At 32.0% G+C, this 18,051-nt stretch overlaps 1 protein-coding gene across 1 annotated transcript in view; it reads right to left on the reverse strand.

Moving 5' to 3' along the window:
- LOC129224850 (transportin-3-like) overlaps positions 1-18,051 on the reverse strand; it is a 58,415-nt gene that overhangs the window by 22,358 nt on the left and 18,006 nt on the right. The window contains exons 7-18 of the mRNA XM_054859400.1: positions 16,961-17,107; positions 14,931-15,005; positions 14,729-14,829; positions 14,449-14,524; positions 9,602-9,664; positions 8,244-8,390; positions 7,436-7,543; positions 7,139-7,236; positions 5,993-6,132; positions 3,196-3,387; positions 1,223-1,314; positions 705-790 (exon numbers count right to left, since the gene is read on the reverse strand). Coding sequence (XP_054715375.1) covers positions 705-790; positions 1,223-1,314; positions 3,196-3,387; positions 5,993-6,132; positions 7,139-7,236; positions 7,436-7,543; positions 8,244-8,390; positions 9,602-9,664; positions 14,449-14,524; positions 14,729-14,829; positions 14,931-15,005; positions 16,961-17,107 — 1,325 coding nt within the window. The remainder of the gene's footprint in view (positions 1-704; positions 791-1,222; positions 1,315-3,195; positions 3,388-5,992; positions 6,133-7,138; positions 7,237-7,435; positions 7,544-8,243; positions 8,391-9,601; positions 9,665-14,448; positions 14,525-14,728; positions 14,830-14,930; positions 15,006-16,960; positions 17,108-18,051) is intronic.

Here is an 18,051-nt window from a genome sequence, read left to right on the forward strand (position 1 = left end):
ATTTTAAAAGCCCAAAAACTTTCTTTTTTGTTGATTTGAGTAAGGAAATATTTTCCCAAATGTTTTATCCATACTGTTCGACATAGAAAAAAGACTTTTCTTCGAATTAGCAACTTTTGACGGGCGAGGGGGCAACCAACAAATATTGATTCTGATGCAGAAAGTGTTGATGAAACTCCTATTAAAACTTACTTTTTCAAATGCTTTACATGGCCGCCTGTAAACTGTAAAAACAAATCTCATGTAGCAGGCTACAAATGTCACAGTATTTTCTTCTCTCCATAAAGTCGAAAGAGAACTATTTCGAGTCAAGTATCAAGGAAATTGTCAAACATCTATTACTCAGTAGTTTAAAATTTTAAATTAATTAGTGTGTAACAAGTCATGAAATGCTGAATAAAAAGTGTACACATTCAAATTACAGATATTTTTGCATAGTTGCTTATTAGGGGTTTTAAATAAGGCAAATGCCATTTTTTAAAATTCTTTTTTCACACCCCGATAATATGAATAACCATTAGTTAACATATAAAAGTTTCGGTCTTGATGAATTCGTTAAATATGGGTGCGACTGTAATTACAGCAAAGATGAGAAAAATAAATATTCATTCACTAATTATATAGCATTTAGCAGTTAGAAAGAAAAATCAAAAAACAAAATCATTAAAGTGAGAAAGAAGGATATCAGGGGAACAAAACCACACCTAAATATAGCTGCCAATCTATCTAGCCAAACAGCTGGGTCTGATTTTGCACCTTCTTTAACAACAGATTTGTCTTCTTTTAATAACTGGAAAAATAAACAAATAAATATAATTCTACATTATTGATGATGAAAAACATTAAAATCATGCAAAAGTTAGCACATTTTTTTTCGAAGGTAAAGTAATATTAAGTTTACAAAAATAGTTACTCAAGATTAATGCAATATAAATTTAATAAAAACATTTTACAACAAACAATTTTTAAAAATTATCTAGAGTCAAATTGATAGAGAGATGCTTTTCTTCAAAAATTCAAATTTAAAATCACTAAATGCCAACATTTGATACTTTAAAATAAGCAATTTCTCTCCCTCCCTCAGGATAGCATTATTTCATAAATAGGCTTAATTTCATAGTGAGAACTCTATTCAATGTACTTCTAAAAGATAGTTTTGAAATCCAAAATTCTACTCCTTTGTTTAGTAGAAGCAATAAGATAAAAGTCCATTTGCACATACATTTGATAAAGGAACTATTTGTGTTTGACATAGCTCCAACAATCCATCAGTAATTTTCTCTAATGGCATTTGGCATAAAATAAGGGCAGTTCCTAAAACAAGACCAAAATATTTTAATTAACAGCAATCAAATCGACTCAAACAAGAATAAGAAAAAGTAAGGCAAACTATTTTAAAACATAATTATAGTAACATATACACAGGGTTGGACAAAAATATGAAAACACCTAAAAGAAGGTTTCATAGCCTACTCTGGTGCAGGAAAACTGTTGGCATTCAAACATATTGCAGAATGGAATGGATAAATACAGTTCTGGTACAGTGTGGTTGAAGGGTAGGCAAAACTCTGTTTTATTTAAAAAGTCCATGGACGAGAATTTTTTTAAAGAAAAATAAAACTTTGGATATTCAAGGAAAATGTGTTTTTGTTTTCTTAGAGGAAAGAGTGGGAGTTTTTTAAAGCAAAACATCAGTAACACTTAATTTGGGGGGGGGGGGGGAAGTGTTAGTTAGAAAAAAGTTAATCTATTAGACATTAATGCTACTACTTACTGTAAATATTATACACAGAATCAGGGGCATGCACCAGGAGGAGGGGAGACACCTGTCGGTCCTGGCCCGAGCCTGGAGGGGGCCCCGGAAAAGTCATTTGTCAGGGGCCCCAAAATTTCTCTGCACATCCCTGTACATGATTCAACTAATTAAGATTTGAAACGTTTTTTTTTTTAAAGTTACCGACTAAGTTCTGCCTTTATCAAACATGTATATTCCACTTTTGGAAAAATATGGAGCAAACTTGAGAAATTCTCTTGGGGTGGGAAAAGTGAGTAAAAATTCAGTGTTTTCTTCAGAAAAATAATGAAACTTAAGAATGGTACGGGGTTAGAGTTTGCAATTTTTTCAACGACTACCAACAATTTAAAGGAACTTACTTCTCAAGAAATAAAATCTAATATTCTCCCCCCGCCCCATTTTGTAACAATAAGCAATCTCTAATACAGGAATGGGATGGCTTTTGTCAGACAAAACTCCGCCAGAAGTGAGAAACAAGACAAGTCACTCACTATTTCTCTTTAAACTGCTCATCCACATGCTACTTCCCTACTTGAGAGAGGTTCCAGTATTTATTGCTAAACTACTTTCATATTGAAAATGAGTTTATTCGGAGAAAAATACATTATATGACATTGATTTTTAAAATTGCAAACTAAAATTTACTTAATTTTGTAATAAAAATTGCAGTTTGGCATAGAATTTCCCAAAATAAATTGCAGCAGGGCATAGCTGACATGGTTTCGCTATAGTTTGACATAGCCGTTGAAATGCTGTATTTGAAAGCCGATTTCGGATAACTTTTTTATCAAAAAATAAAAAGAGTTTATTTAGTTGAAAATAAAGCATAGTGTACAATTGAAAAGTATTCTTAGAAAGACTGCAGAAAATATGTACATGCCCCTCAATGGTATACAGAAAGTGAACTTTCAATATTAAGCATCTGCTCTGAAGGAGCAGTGTTTTGTAGTTTTCAATATTAGATTTTTCATCTTACGCAACATTACCGAAATAATAGGCAGTAAAAGTATCAGTGCAAAACTATTTGTTTTCACACTCCATTTCAAACAGTGAACTTCACTTGTGTTGGTAAGGTCAGTTGCTTCAACTTTATCATCTACATTTGATGTTCTTATCGGGAAAGGAAGGAGCTGATACAGATCGATTAATTATTTTCAAGGGAAAAAACTCGTTTAGTTAAAGGGTGCAAAAGGGGTAAATTACAGGATTTTTCTTTGATAATAATAATATCAAATCTTTGCTCAAAAACCATGATCAACACAGAAGATATGATTTGTTGCAGCTTGCAGAGGCGAAGAAGCACTTCATTTGCAATGAGATCAGCAAAAAAGAATTTAAGAATAAAATACAAAAATATAATCAACAAATAGCAAAAAATATATATTAAAATTTTAGAGTACCTTTTAAAAGCCCAACAGCTGCTTCATTTGAAATTGAAATGGTGTCAATGGCTTTAATTATGTGTAATAAACAGCTGAAATGAGAAGTCATTTGTTTTTTACATACTGAACAAATATTTTGTAAAGCTGTAGCAGAAACAGTCGACAATGGACTTTTCTGGAGGCAGGAAAGAAGAAAATTTAAAGTAGGATCTGAAATGAAAAGAATAAATCAATATATATAACGTTAAAATTTATTACCACAAACATTCAGTCTCTATAGGGGGTTAAATTTTTACTTCCTTTTACAAAAAAGGAAGTATTGTATTTGCGAAAAAATTTTCACTCAAAATTTGGCCTTAATTTTTATTTTGCTCACCCCCGAATTAACGTTGTGTTTTTTTCAACCCGACCACACGCGGATAAGTGCCTAAGAACGTATAAACACTCGAAATATCCATTTTGACATTCCCTGAGTTAATTACAATGACTTTTCTTGTGATGTCTGTATGTATGTTGCATAACTCAAGAACGGCATGTTCTAGAAAGTTGAAATTTGGTACGTAGACTCCTAGTGGGGTCTAGTTGTGCACCTCCCCTTATGGTTGCATTCAGGTGTTTCTAAAGGGGTCTTTTACCCCTTTTTGGGGGGAAATCATTGTTAATTTTGTCGTATACTCAAGTGGTGTTATAATTTGGCAGACACTTGGCAATATATCGCCAGTTTTTTGGTCGCCGTTTGTCACCAACTTGGTGAAAAATTTGGCATTTTTAAAAAAAAAAATCTATTTTCAATTTGGCCACTGGTGGTGATATTTAGAGAGTAAACTATTGAATCACATTAAAATGCCAATAATGGGAAAATGACATTAAAATTGGAGTAAAAAAAAGTCATGTGATGCACACATCAGCTCATTATTTGTGTTTTCCCTCTTTAAAATATTAGTGTCTTAAAATTGGAATGAATATATTTTCTATAAATTTCAATAGATCAGCAAGTTGATTCAACCAACTTGATAAAAAAAATAATACCAATACAAACATAATAACTATTGGCAGAAAGCAATTATTCCATTGATAAGATTTCAGAGAAAAATAATTCAGCAAAACTCATCTAACTAGTATTTAATTACAGGGGGAAAAAAAGGACAAAAAATTTCAGTTTTTTTTCTGCAGTTAGAATAAAGAGAAATCAGATATTTTTTAAAACTGACTATAGCAGAATACTAGATTCTACTGATCAAAACAAAAAACTGTTCCTAAGGGTAAGAAAGTTTTGTGCAACAACTAATGAGAAAAATATACCAGTGCATTTCTTAATGCCAAATTTTTCCTTTGTGCACCATTAAAAATGGGTTAGCCTTTACTGTAGGGGCAGAGTGAGACTAGCGGAACATTATCTTTAAGATACCACTTTTCAAATCATGTTTATTACCAAAAAACTATCATATTTTCTAGTTTTATAAACTTCTAACAAATATGACAATTTATACCTTCAATGCTTTGGCTATCAATTACAATTTAAATGGCTAAAAAAACTTGAAAAAATGCTTAAAAACAGAAAGAAAGAAAAAGCCTCACAAATGACAATATACTACAACAAAACAAGAAATTAGGTCACCAGTAATCAGACATGCAGTTTTGGCATATATAGATCAAATGTTTTGGATTATTCTGCAGTTTATGACCCTATCCTTTACGTTTCAATCACTGCTCCCATTTTCTTCTCAAGGATGTAACTGGGTGTTTCTTACTGAATGCAAGAATTAATCTGCGCCTGCAACCTTCCTTTCCTCCCTCAACTGAGGTACTTTTGAAAAACTAGCAGCAGCAGCTTGATAAACCAGAAGTTAAAATAAGGTCAAAAATAAAAGCTAGACACTTGGATTAAACAACCAATCTCACTGTAACTGTGACTGCTGTTTAGCATAATATTAGGAAGTGTGCGCTCTTTCTAGTCTTTCTTTAAATTTCTACCGACTCTGTCTAGGACGAGGGGGAACAAACTTTTTAATCTTTGGGGGGGGGGGAGGGGGGGGACATTCTAATTTACGATATGAATCTACTGTCACTATGCAAAACTATAACGGTAGAGTCCATCAAAAGCCCCCCCCCCCCCCCAAAAAAAAAAACATGGGGGTTAGTAATCCCAATAGAATGCAATAAACAAGCAATCCCAAATTATATTGAGATAACCATCTTGACTTCAAAAATTTGTTTATATAAGCTAGTGTGTAACAAGCAAGCATTAAAGAAAAAAAAAAGGGTTAAACATAAGCCAAAACTAGTCTTTAGACTACAATGCTGCCAAATACTCAGATAATATTAAAGACACAATTGAGGCAATGAGAAGCAAAGGGATGTTAGTGGACATTTGTTTTGAGTAAAACATGTTTAAAGTTTTAGTCCTAGGCAGGCTTTCATTGAAAAGTTTTTCTACATCAAGCTGCATAGATAGCAGCACCTACCAGGGCTGCTACTACTACTATCTCTTTCACCAAAATAGAGGAGAGGTTCACCTACCATTTGTACCAGTTATCTCCAAACTTTTAATTTTGTCTCTTACATCCCTTTGCTCCGTACCGCCTCAATTGGAAAGAACAATGGGAAAAAATACTCACATGCTATGATTTTTGTTTTTTAATTGTTGAAACCATTTTATATCTACTCACTAACAGTTCTACACCAATTGTACCAGTGAAGATACAAAACATGTGACTACCAAATCGTGTGACTATCAACACCAGTCTCTTCTATATTAATTAACATAACAAGAAAACTAAGATACGCAAATTCAACCAAAACAAATTGCTTTTACCAAGATACTGCGGATGTTTCTCAATCCAATCACAAAGTTCTCCCATGAGGTAAGTGCTTGTGTATCTTACTGATATATGTGTAGTTTCCGGCAAATTCAATATGGCTTCGATAACTTGAGGAACAATCCGATTTTCTTCACTACAGAGAAAAAGAAAAATTATTGTCATTCTTTTGCAATATTTCGAAAAAGATCACAAGATTGACTATTTGGTGCTTCTATGAATGATGGCATAGTTAAAAGTCTCCCAAATGAATACTATAGTTTACTATATGAAAGCAGTATGCTATGAATACTGTATTTAAAAAGAATTCTCTGTTACAAATAAAAACTGGTTTCCGATAATTATGTTAAAACTTTTCAAGAAACACTCGGTGACAACACATATATATACTTTAGACTTCAGGGAGTCTCAACAGTCTGGGGTTATGATAGGGCTAAAGCATATTCACTGATCAAGTTATTTATCGGATCTCCTTGATTCATTCCAGCCACTTTTCATTTCTGAAAATGAAAGACATGAATACAGAGGAAACTGCAATTATTCATTTGCATTACTCACATAATCTCAACTGAAACTAACCAAGAGGGGAAGACTGAAACATCAAAATCAATCTGGAGTATATTAGATTTATCAGAACAAAATAAACTTTTGCACATGTTACTTTGAGGCAAGTTAGCACTTTTTTAAAATCATGTAATTTGAATAAAACAATTTGAACAAGTAAATTGTATATTTTGAAACAAAAAACTAACTAAAAATTAAAAAATCTCTATGGTAACTCCATAATTTTCAGGAAGATGGTCTCACCTCTAACCATGCCTACTTACATTCGTGCACATTTGTACTATGGGAAAAGAATGGAGAATAAGATATTTACTAGAAAATAAATTTGGATACATCTCTTGCAAAAAAATTTTCCTGTAGAAACGATTTATTAAAGTAGATTATATTACAACATAATTTTAATTGTGAATGTAATCTCAGCTTCTACATGAGTTTTACTATCTCCTGTTCTGAAACGGCTATGCTAGACTGATATTCCCCGATAAGGGTGAAACAGCAGTCTGTGAATGCTGTAGTGAGCAATTTTGTATGTGTTTAATTCAGCAATATTGCTTGCACAGAAATTAATGATTACTTACGGTACAATATTTTTGGCAACAGCTCCCATAATGAAAAGAGATGCTTCAGTAGTATCCCAAGTTGCCATGTTTCCTTGAGAACACAAATTTTCAAACATCTGAAATACAAATGTTAATTCATAAAATAATTTAAAATTGTTCAGTCAAATATCAATCATTATAGATTTTTCTACAAAATATTAAATACATAAAATATTTTTTAAATTAAAAAAAAGAAGAAGAAAGAAAAATTGTAGAACTATAAGAAACTAAGGATATATATTTAGAAATAAACTGCTTTCGAAAAAAAAAACTTACTTGTTGAAAACATTTGGAAGATCCAATAATGAACACAACATCCTTAATTAAATCAGATACACGTCTCCGAAATTCACTAAAATCATCTCCTTCATCTGGTACTCCTTCCTACAGAAGCATTAAAAGTGTTGTGACTGAAGACTTGAGACAGTTTACAGATATAAAAAAAAATGAAAAAGAATAATCGTATATGAGCTCACATCAGTTCACAAAATTTTTTCCCAATTTTTTACCAACACATGAGTGAGAAATGACGCCTTAAGTCTGGGGTTCCCAAATTGGTTGCAGCTTCATCCTGGGGTGACACAGGGAGAGGCTAAGGGCGTCGCAAAGTGTCGATGATATCAATATATTGTACCGTAAAAGACAGAAATAAGAAAATATCAACTTTCACTGCTTTCACGGAAAATATTCGGTCTTTTGACAATCCCGTTGGTATGTGAATGTCGGGGGCGGCCCATCAAGAAGTCACTGCGACCTCCCAAAAACATCCTCTTTATGCAAATTTTGTCTTCAGATTCGGCAGAATTTTGAGTTCTATTTGGCAAATGTCCTATCAAAAATTTATGTTTAGGTCGTCTCTGGTGAAGATTGATATTCACCAGCTATTATCATTAGAGTTTGGGAACCCATGCTTTGCACAACAACACTTGGAATTATAACTACGGTTCAAAGTTAAAAAATAGGATTTGAAAATGTTTTCACATCAGTCAAATTTTGTTTCCTACTGTTCAATAAGAGATTACGAAAAAAAAAAGCACAAAATAAAAGAACACTAGCAAAAAAATAAATTAATGAACAAACTTACATGATCTGGATCTAGTTGACAATGCCTACAAAGAGCTATGATAAGCCTTTGAATATATGGCTCAAAAATATTGTTCAAAGTATCATCATTTCTTTTGTACAACATTTCAGATAGTCGATACCATACATTAAAAGTAATTTCAGCAACCTGGAAAGAAAATGATATTTACATGACAGAACTCATGATACTACATGATATAAAAACATATGCAAAAAAAAAAAAAAAAAAAACATGAGCAGAGTTTGTAGAACATTTAGGAAGAACATTAAAAGAGAAGGACATTCTAAGATAAATAATCTTAACAGCAACAATTGCAGGACAACTCAGACTTTTGAACATCAATGATTATTACATGCTCGAACTGATGGCACAAGGTTAGTCCGAGCAGCAATTTACTTCATATAGGTGGTTGACAGGAGATAAGTCTAAAATAATGAATCATTCTTTGTCCGGTATCCAACTGCTGCCAAGAGAGGTACAATATTTTCAATACAATATAATATTTATTCAAATTCTTTTACAATCAATGCCCGATTTCTGATAAAAAGCAGCAGAAATATTTTTGTGCTCCATAAAACTCACCAAAAACAAGGAAAAATTCCTAAAACAAATGAACAATTTGCAGGATAAGAATTGCATGAATCATAATCATAGCAATCTTGTTCTTATAAAGTGCATTAAACTTTGTACAGTTCAGCCTATTAAAAGAACATACTACCAACAAAGTTTGCAATTATAAAAACCTGGTGGAAACACAAAATATATTCCAAAAGTGACAAATTAGTGATAATTTTGAGCAGTTACATAGAAAAGTGCACTATTAACGACTAACATTATGAGCAGTCACTTGCTATCTAACAAAAATAGAAATTTAAGATGCAGCTTTTGTTCTTTTTCACTTCACAAAAATGTAGTTTAAAAAAAAAAAAAAAAAAAGACCAACCTGAACCAACCCCCGTTCTGGAAATCATTTTGACATTCTCTGTAAATTATTTGCACAATTGAGAATTTTGTGTATAAATCTTGTCTAAGCATTAAATCTGCATAAAAACAGATTAACAGTGCTTTAACTTAAGACATTCGACAAAGCTAATACTGTTAGAAAAAAACAAAACTTAAAATTTCACAGAAACACAACAGATACGATAAGACAGTTTAAAAATAATTATCTTATTTGCAGCATTTCTTTGAGCTAGTAGCAATGACATTAATTGAAAAGAAGTTTTTTATTTTTTACCATGTGCCAAAACTAGTCCAAGGATTAAGTTTAATGAATCTCTCATTTTAAAACAACCTGTAAAAGCCATAACTCTCTAGAGCTACACATACTGAACAAAATTTGAAAACAAAATATTTACCTCAAAATCAGGATGGCTTACACATATCAAAAGTAAGTTTAAGGTCTGCAAATTTCCAAAACCCTGTAAAATATTTAAAAATTGAACTACAAAAGGAATTCATCAAACTATTTCACTAAATAAACATGCAAGAAACCAAGGTATTCAATGTAATCCAGCTATTTTCACAAAAACAGTAGTCTTGTGCTAAGACCAATACCAATTAAGAAAAGTCAAGGGAAACCCTTTCACCAACCTCTGTTGGCAAAAAGGATCACCTGAGATTAATTGAAAACCACAAAAATAGTCCTTTTATTAGCATGTTTTTCTTAGTGAGAAAAGGATTATTTTCATATTATTGGTAAAGTTACTCATTTACAGCATTAAATTTGTTTAACTCTTATATTTTCAAAATTTTGATATCAACTTCAATGTTATTTGTAAAGTAACATAGTTCTAAAATGAGGCTTATTAAGTTGCTGTAAGTGTTACAGGGATGAAAACAGCCTGAAGTCAAAAAAGAGGAAAAATTGCGAGACTTAAAATTTGAATATATATATATATATTTCTTACATTAAGTGAAATTATATCAATACTGAACTGTCTTTCAAATATTAATACATAAATGTTTTTTGTTTTTTTTACTGGTAGAAATGCTAACAAATGAATAAATAAAATAAGCTTGCATACATTTAAGATTTTAACAGATATATCAATTCCATTTACCACTTTCATTTTCCCATAGCCCACAAATCAGGTGAAATTAAAACTTTATAATGTGACATATAATGCTATAAAACTTCCATATAATTAAACACTTAATACAAGCTGAATCATTGGACACCATGATTACAAAATGACATTATCAATGTAGCTAACCTTTTTGTGGAGCAGCTGGGTATATTCTATAAAAATCATTAAAAAACTAGACCCAATCTAAAACTTTTTGAACTTTGACGGTCATTTTAAGCACTAACATAAAAATGATTATTTTTAAATTGATAAAAAAGTTTTAAACACTATGTCATGATTTGAGAAGATAAGCATCTTTAATTTCCTATGTTTACATGTCTGTTATAATAAAATAGCACATTGTAATTAAAATAAATTTGAATGTATTAAGATCTTCAAGATCTATATCTTTGGTAAGCCTGATAAGCATTAAAACTAGATTTGAAGAATGATGTTGGCTTAAATTAACTCGGATGGAATAGAATAAACATTTGAATGGGCATGGCAGTCTTCATAAAAAATAAATAAAGTATAAGAAGGGTTGAAAATATTAGTCAACAAAAAGTGTATTAATGTCTAAACAGTAGAATGGCATAGCAGATAAAAATGAGAGAGTGTAACAGAAGTGGATGCAATTGGATTTCAGAAGCTACATCTAACGATTGCACCCACCATCACTCTCCAGCATTTCTCCCTCCACTCCTATTTCACCCTCTTCACCAACACAGCAAAAAGTTCCTTGCTTCTTTCTACTCAAGAAAGAATGTATGCCTCAGCAAGAATACTGATGGGAAGGTTGGGGCAGAAAGGAGTTGAGGGGGTATTTGCGCGATCGCTAGAAAGTGACTGTGAAATGGGCGTGGCAAAACAATGAGCATACAAGTCTTCAGCAAAAAACAAAATACATACAAGAAGGGTTGAAAATAATAGTCCACAAAAAGTTATAAAGGTTTAAGTGATAGGATGGCATAGTAGACAAAAATGAGCGAGTGTTACGGAAGCGGATGCAATCGGATTTCGAAATGCATAAACGCCGATGCTTTCTATGTCATTCTCGAGCCTTTTTCCCTCCCCATCCACAAAATGAAGTTCCTTTCTTCTTTCTACCTTAGAAAGAACACGTGAGTCAGCAAAAATCTTGACGGGGCGAACGCGATTGATCGCTGGAAAATGCTCTGCGTCCGGGAAATGAAAAAAAATACAAAAAGCGGAAAATCGCGGATTCGTGAAAGATTTTCATCTCTGGTGTTAGAAACGGAATAATCTTCTTTCATAAGTTTACACAAAAATGTATTTCCGTACAAAGTATTTACAAAAAAAATATATAACAGGGTGGCGACAGGAACTGTGAAAAAAAGTTCCCTGACTTTTCCCTGATTAAGTTCACCAAATTTCCCTGATTTACGTTACCAATGATAATGGCTTTCTTTCTTTGCTATACTTGAAATCCATTGTATGTTTGTACGAGGGCTATCCAGAAAGTAGATTACGTTTTGGAATAAAAAATAAACAAAGTATAGGAAATTTTTTTTATTATATACAGATGAAAGCCACACTCAAATACTACTTCTCGACATAGTCACCATACAAATTAAGGCATTTATCGTAGCGATGTACGAGCTTGGAAATTCCTTCGTCGAAAAATTCGGCCGCCTGCGCCTTCAACCACTCCGTTACCTCTTCTTGCAGCTGTGCGTCGTCATCAAAACGCTGCATAGCCAGCCACTTCTTCATTGCTGGGAATAGGTGGAAGTCGCTCGGTGCCAGGTCGGGACTGTACGGTGGATGAGGAGACAACTCCCACTTAAAAGATTCAAGAACTTTACGAGTGACATTTGCCGTGTGGGGCCGGGCGTTGTCGTGAAACAACAAGATCTTAGAGCTCAACATTCCTCTGCGCTTGTTTTGAATTGCTCTTCTGAGTTTTTGGAGAGTTTGGCAATACCTTTGAGAGTTTATTGTAGTGCCTCTTTCCAGGAAGTCCACCAAAATCACACCTTTTCTGTCCCAAAAAACAGTCGCCATGATCTTCCTTGCCGACATTGTTTGCATGCATTTCTTGGGTTTTTGGGGAGAACTTGTGTGCCCCCACTGCATTGATTGCAATTTCGTTTCACAGTTCACGTGTTTCACCCATGTTTCGTCACCAGTAACGATGCGATCGAGTAAAAAGTCACCATCCTTACGGTAAGCGTCCAAAAAGTTCAACGCTGCAGCCATTCGCTGATTTTTGTGGTCCTCTGTCAAGATTTTTGGAATCCATCTTGCACAAAACTTGTGGTAACCAAGCTTTTCGCTGATGATTTCGTGCACCAAACTTCGCGAAATTTGTGGAAAACTTAAAGAAAGTTCCGTTATTGTGAAATTTCGATTTTCCCGGACTTTAGCATCGACTTTTTCGAGAAGTTCGGCGTTCACTATGCTGGGTCTCCCACTTTGATCTTCGTCGTGAACATTGGTTCGGCCATTTTTAAATCTTATGACCCACTGACGCACTCCACCTTCAGTGATAATGTTGTCCCCATACACTTCACAAAGCTGCCGATAGATTTCTATCGGTTTACAGTTTTTTGCAGTCAGAAACCTTATTACTGCGCGCACCTCGCAGCTCGCGGGATTTTCAATTAACGCAGACATTTCAAACCGTCACAGTATCTGAACGAACACAGCACGAACCTCTCACTAGCACGGCTAGATGCAGACTGAGCTGCGCAACGCTTTGACCCCAAGATGGCCGCGCTAGCCCCGCCCCTAGCGGACACAGACGAAAACGTAATCTACTTTCTGGATAGCCCTCGTATAAAATGCAGTATTTTAAACGTTTTAAGTTGTGTAAAGTTGTTGAACTAAAAATATACTTTTAAAAAATGCTATTTTTTAAATAAAATGGTTAAAAAAAAACATATCAAGTCAATTTGGGCGCGGGGGGGGGGGGGGGACCTACAAAACAGTATATTAAATTTTTCTACAAGGAAAGATTATTGAAAATTAAAAAAAAAAAACTTTACTTTTAGAAACCACTTAGCATAACAATTTTAAGAAACTGTTAAAATTACTCTTAAAAACATATGTGTATTTATGATAGAACTAAAAAGTAATTGAAATTATTTTGAACTAAGTTTTCAAACAGTATAATAATTGTTGCAAGAATAACAAGTAATAGTGGAAGAATAAAATTAATTTAGTTATTCTTATATAACTTATTGACATATTTATGCAAAACAGATGAAACCATTTGACATCCATTCACAGGGAGTTTTTCTCTCATCAAGATCATAGGTTTTAATGAATGAATACAGCATTTTAACAATAAAAAATTAATATATTTACTTAAAAAGAATTTTAAAAGAAATAATAACTTTTAAGCTTTTATAGTATTAATTCAAAAACCAAAGATTTCTTCTTGAAATCGTGATTACAGTACGCTAATTACTTCCAGACAATGGAATAAAGGCAAAGGAGCTAAGGCATTAATGTAGGCTTCCTCTTTGTCTGTATGGTTGTTTATTTTACGTAGCATTTAAAGCGTAAAAGGAAATTTCAAGCTAGGTAAAATAAACAACCTAACAGACACAGAAGCAATCTTAGGAAGTTCATTCTGTGGTTAATAAGTAAGATTCAATACTTTGACGTTGAGAAAAAAAGATGCACAAATATGCGGCGGTGTATAATCGCACCTCATTAATTTCTTTCTTTTTTTTTTGAACAGATAATTGGCGGAAAATGCGTAGGGAATTAAAGTATTTAATTTTGTAAAGCAAAAAAAAAAAAAAATTTTTTTTTCATAAAATCAATTTTCCCTGATTTTTTGTTATTTTTTCAAAATTCCCTGATATTTCCCTGATCTCCCTGATTTCCCTGATCTGTCGCCACCCTGTATAAGATTACTAGACCAAAATCTTTTCATAATATTCAAAGGAATCTGAATTTCGACAGAAATATCTTTTACCATAGTAGATTAAAAGAGTTTGGATGCTATTAGAAATAAAAATAAATTACAAAATTAAAAGCTTTTCAGAAAGTAAGAAGTGCTAAATCACACAGCATAAAACTTGTGAAGATAAATAAAGTTCAGACATGTGTAAAAAAAAATTAAATAAAAAAACAACAACAATAACAATTAAAAAAGCACTTACTACATTAGGAGTATTAACCATTTCTTCCAAAAAAGATTCAGCCAATTCTGTGAATATTCGACAGTAATTTACAGACCTATAGGAGAAAATATATTTTTAACAATTGAAAAATAATACTGACGAAAAACAATACTTGGGTCAAATAACTGAAAATGATATAACTATACTTTGAACAATCAAATTTATGCTTGCCCTAATAATAAAGGCTAAACAACTTTAAAAGATAGCATACTATCAGAAAAAATATTTAAAAAAAAACTAATCTATGTTTTAAACATACTTATCAGTATCTTCACGAGCAACTGACATATTGTAGGCATCAATAAGAGTATGAACACCTTGGAATAACACTTGAGCAAGAATTTGATGATTAGATGAGTCCTAAGAGAATTAAATAAAATATGAAAATATGTAAATAGACAATCCATACCTTAATAACTTACTTCAACAACTACAACATGAACAAAATTTACCTAACTTACCTCAACAACAACAAGAGCACTACATATGGCATCACTAGCAGCCTCATGGACATTGTTTTCCGAGTTGGGATTTACCTAAAGCCACCAAAAAGACTTTTTAAATGCACAGCATATTCTTTGTTTAAATATTGACATCAAACATTTATCTACACCTTAAGTAACAGAGAAAGAGAGAGTAAGCTAGTTTTTACAAGTAAAAGGTATTATTTTAGGAACTAGATAAAAATTTGTAGTCTTTACATTTTGTAGATTTCAATCAATAACAATTTTCTGGCTGTGTTTAGAGAATAAATAAGTAAAAATTATGAACGAAAGCAGAAGGCAAAATTTAGGATGGAATGGAGGGGGTTTAAACCAAAATCATAAAAATTTGCTCCTTAAAAATAGTTCTAGCTCTTGGGCATTTGCTTCTGCTTAGAATGTAAAAATACTTGTAAGCTAAACTGTGCAACCAGAACAGTTCTGTCTACTCTGAGCAGGTTCTTTTTTGTATGCAGAGAATTACACACACTAGGCAAGGGTTAAGAGTTCATTAGAGTCTATATTCATTAAGTGACATTTCCAATGAGCCTGATTTTTTTTTCTTGCATTTGTCTAAAATTGCTCCTTTTGGAAGTTTTTTAAGCACTTACATACAGCAAAATACGCCTGTGAAAAATTTAAAATTTACTTGAACCTACTTCCATAAAACTCTGAGCTTTGTTTTCCATAGTATTGCAATGAAACTCTATGCTAACTAACGTTTCTAATCTTTCGCTTCAATAAGTAGAAGACAAGTTATTCATATAAGTAGCCAAAGTATTTTCGGTCAATTGCATCCGAAGAAATCAACTCACTTCAATACATTTTTTAACTCTGTAGTTTTGAATTTAATCTATTTGGTTTTCATGTCAACCAAACCATCTCAACAGAGCTGTTGTCAGAAACAAATTCAATTTTTTATCCTATAATTTTAATTTAATTTTGGAGTGACATTTTCTGTGAAAAAAATAGCTACATACATATTTTATAAACTGAAATTTAAAGTCTAGGACAAGTACCTTCTGCTTCTCCATCAATATCAGAAAATGAGTCCACAGTGAAATTGTGCATGTAAAAGGTTTTTGAATTGATCAGAAAATACTGAAGTTCATAAAACTAGAAAGCTTCTATGAACATGTTCAAAGTCAAAAATTCTGTCCAATAAATTTTGTCTGAAGTAAATCAACCTTTTAGATTAGGTCTGTTTACGAATGATAGGATGTCTTTCTGGCTTTTTTAATGAAGTGGTGAAAAGATTGAAATTGTAAACTATAGGGTTGTTTCCGTCAATCAAAAGTAGTACTTTTTGTCACTGAAATTGATAGAATAAGCAAAAAAAAAAAAAAAAACATGGACTCAGAAAATACTTTCATTTTCCCAACAGTTATTTTTTAATTAATTTTTTAAAATGTCCTATTTTTCAAACAAGGCGTGATCTTTATGACGTCACAAATGATGCACTATGGTGCATCTTTCTACCTCATTTCCACGTTATGATAATCAAGAAGCAAATTACAATTGAGTTCTACACTTGCTATCAACCATATCGTTGCCAATACACGTGAGTAAAGATGCAAATTAAATATTTTGGACCGTGAATGGCAACAGTGAATAGCATTTCATCATTTGTGATGTTATCGGCAGAAGCATTAAACAATGAAAAAGCACCGATTTAAGTATTTTTTTAAATATATTAAACTTAAAGAAATTACTTAAAAAATGGTCTGATTCTATATTTTTAAGCATGCTCTTTCAGAAAAAAATACATTTAAAATTTTGGAAAGGATCCCATTGAACCACTATAGCCGACTAGCATTTAAGGGTCGTTACAAGAATCTGAAATTGCATTAATGACATAGGATCTCAGATTGGACCATTTAAAAGGTTTGCTATAACCGGGGGGGGAATTGCTATAGTGGGGCTCAACTGTGTATACATATGTATAGGTTTTTAAAATGCAGTAATAAAATATCAAAAAAAATGAATGAAATAAAAGTTTTAAAACATACCAAAATCTGAAAACAACAGTTTAACAAAACATGTAAAGCTTGGTCTCCAGTTTGTAAGCCTTTCACAGTAAACCAACTACCCAAGCAACGGAAAACCTTTTTTAAGAGTCTACAATCATTTTGATCCATCGACTGTATACATGAATACTGAAAATGAAAATTTTGAAAAAATATTAGAAAAATTCATCTTAAATAAATATTTGATAACATTATGCCATACAACAAATAAAATAACTTTATACTTAAAAAACACATACACTTGAAACTATAAGAGCCAGCATAGTTTTTTGCTTAAGCATTTGCATATTTAAAAGGCATTTTTTAGTATGGCAAGTTGCAACTTTTCAAGGAAAATAATTTCAATTTCATATGTAAGAAACAACATGTTGGAGTCTCTATTGTGTATTTTAAAGAAGAAAAAGATTATAAACAACAAGAAAACTAAACATTATTCGAAATCCGCTTTTTAATTGTTGCTAAAAACAATGAAAAATAATAGTAATTATAAATATAATTTTGGTGATAAAATTGAACGAAACTCAAGGCAAAAACCTTAGCAATGTGGATTACGCTTTTAAATTAATGACTTGACTTAAATAAAGAAAATCTTCAAAAATCATCATTGAAAAAGTTTAGCCTTGAAATTAATTTGCTAAATCTATTAGCAAAACCAACTTTAAAATTACTATCATTTGTCATTATTTTTGGGAGCAAATGAAATTTCAAATTGTTCCCAGTGCTTTTAATTGATAATTTAAAAAACAACTTTGTCACTTCCATCACACAAAAGGGTTGGGGATCAGAAATTTAAACCCTTGCGTAATAAGTTACACTTCAAAACAGAAGAAAAAAAAATTTGCTTAAAGCAAATAAAAAAAAAAATATTTAATCCAAGTTGAAAATTTGTTGATAGAAGTGTTAATTTTAAGACAAAGTATCAGAGTGCTTACTTTATTAATTAGCATTTTGACATACTCCTCCAAAAGAACTAAACTAGTCTATTTCTAAAATGTTCAATTTTCAGAGTTGAGTTTGTCATACGTCATATTATAAATAAACATTCGTTTCTTCTTCATTATAAGCAAAAATGA

Source organism: Uloborus diversus, chromosome 1, assembly GCF_026930045.1.
Source record: "Uloborus diversus isolate 005 chromosome 1, Udiv.v.3.1, whole genome shotgun sequence".
Lineage (NCBI taxonomy): Eukaryota > Metazoa > Arthropoda > Arachnida > Araneae > Uloboridae > Uloborus > Uloborus diversus.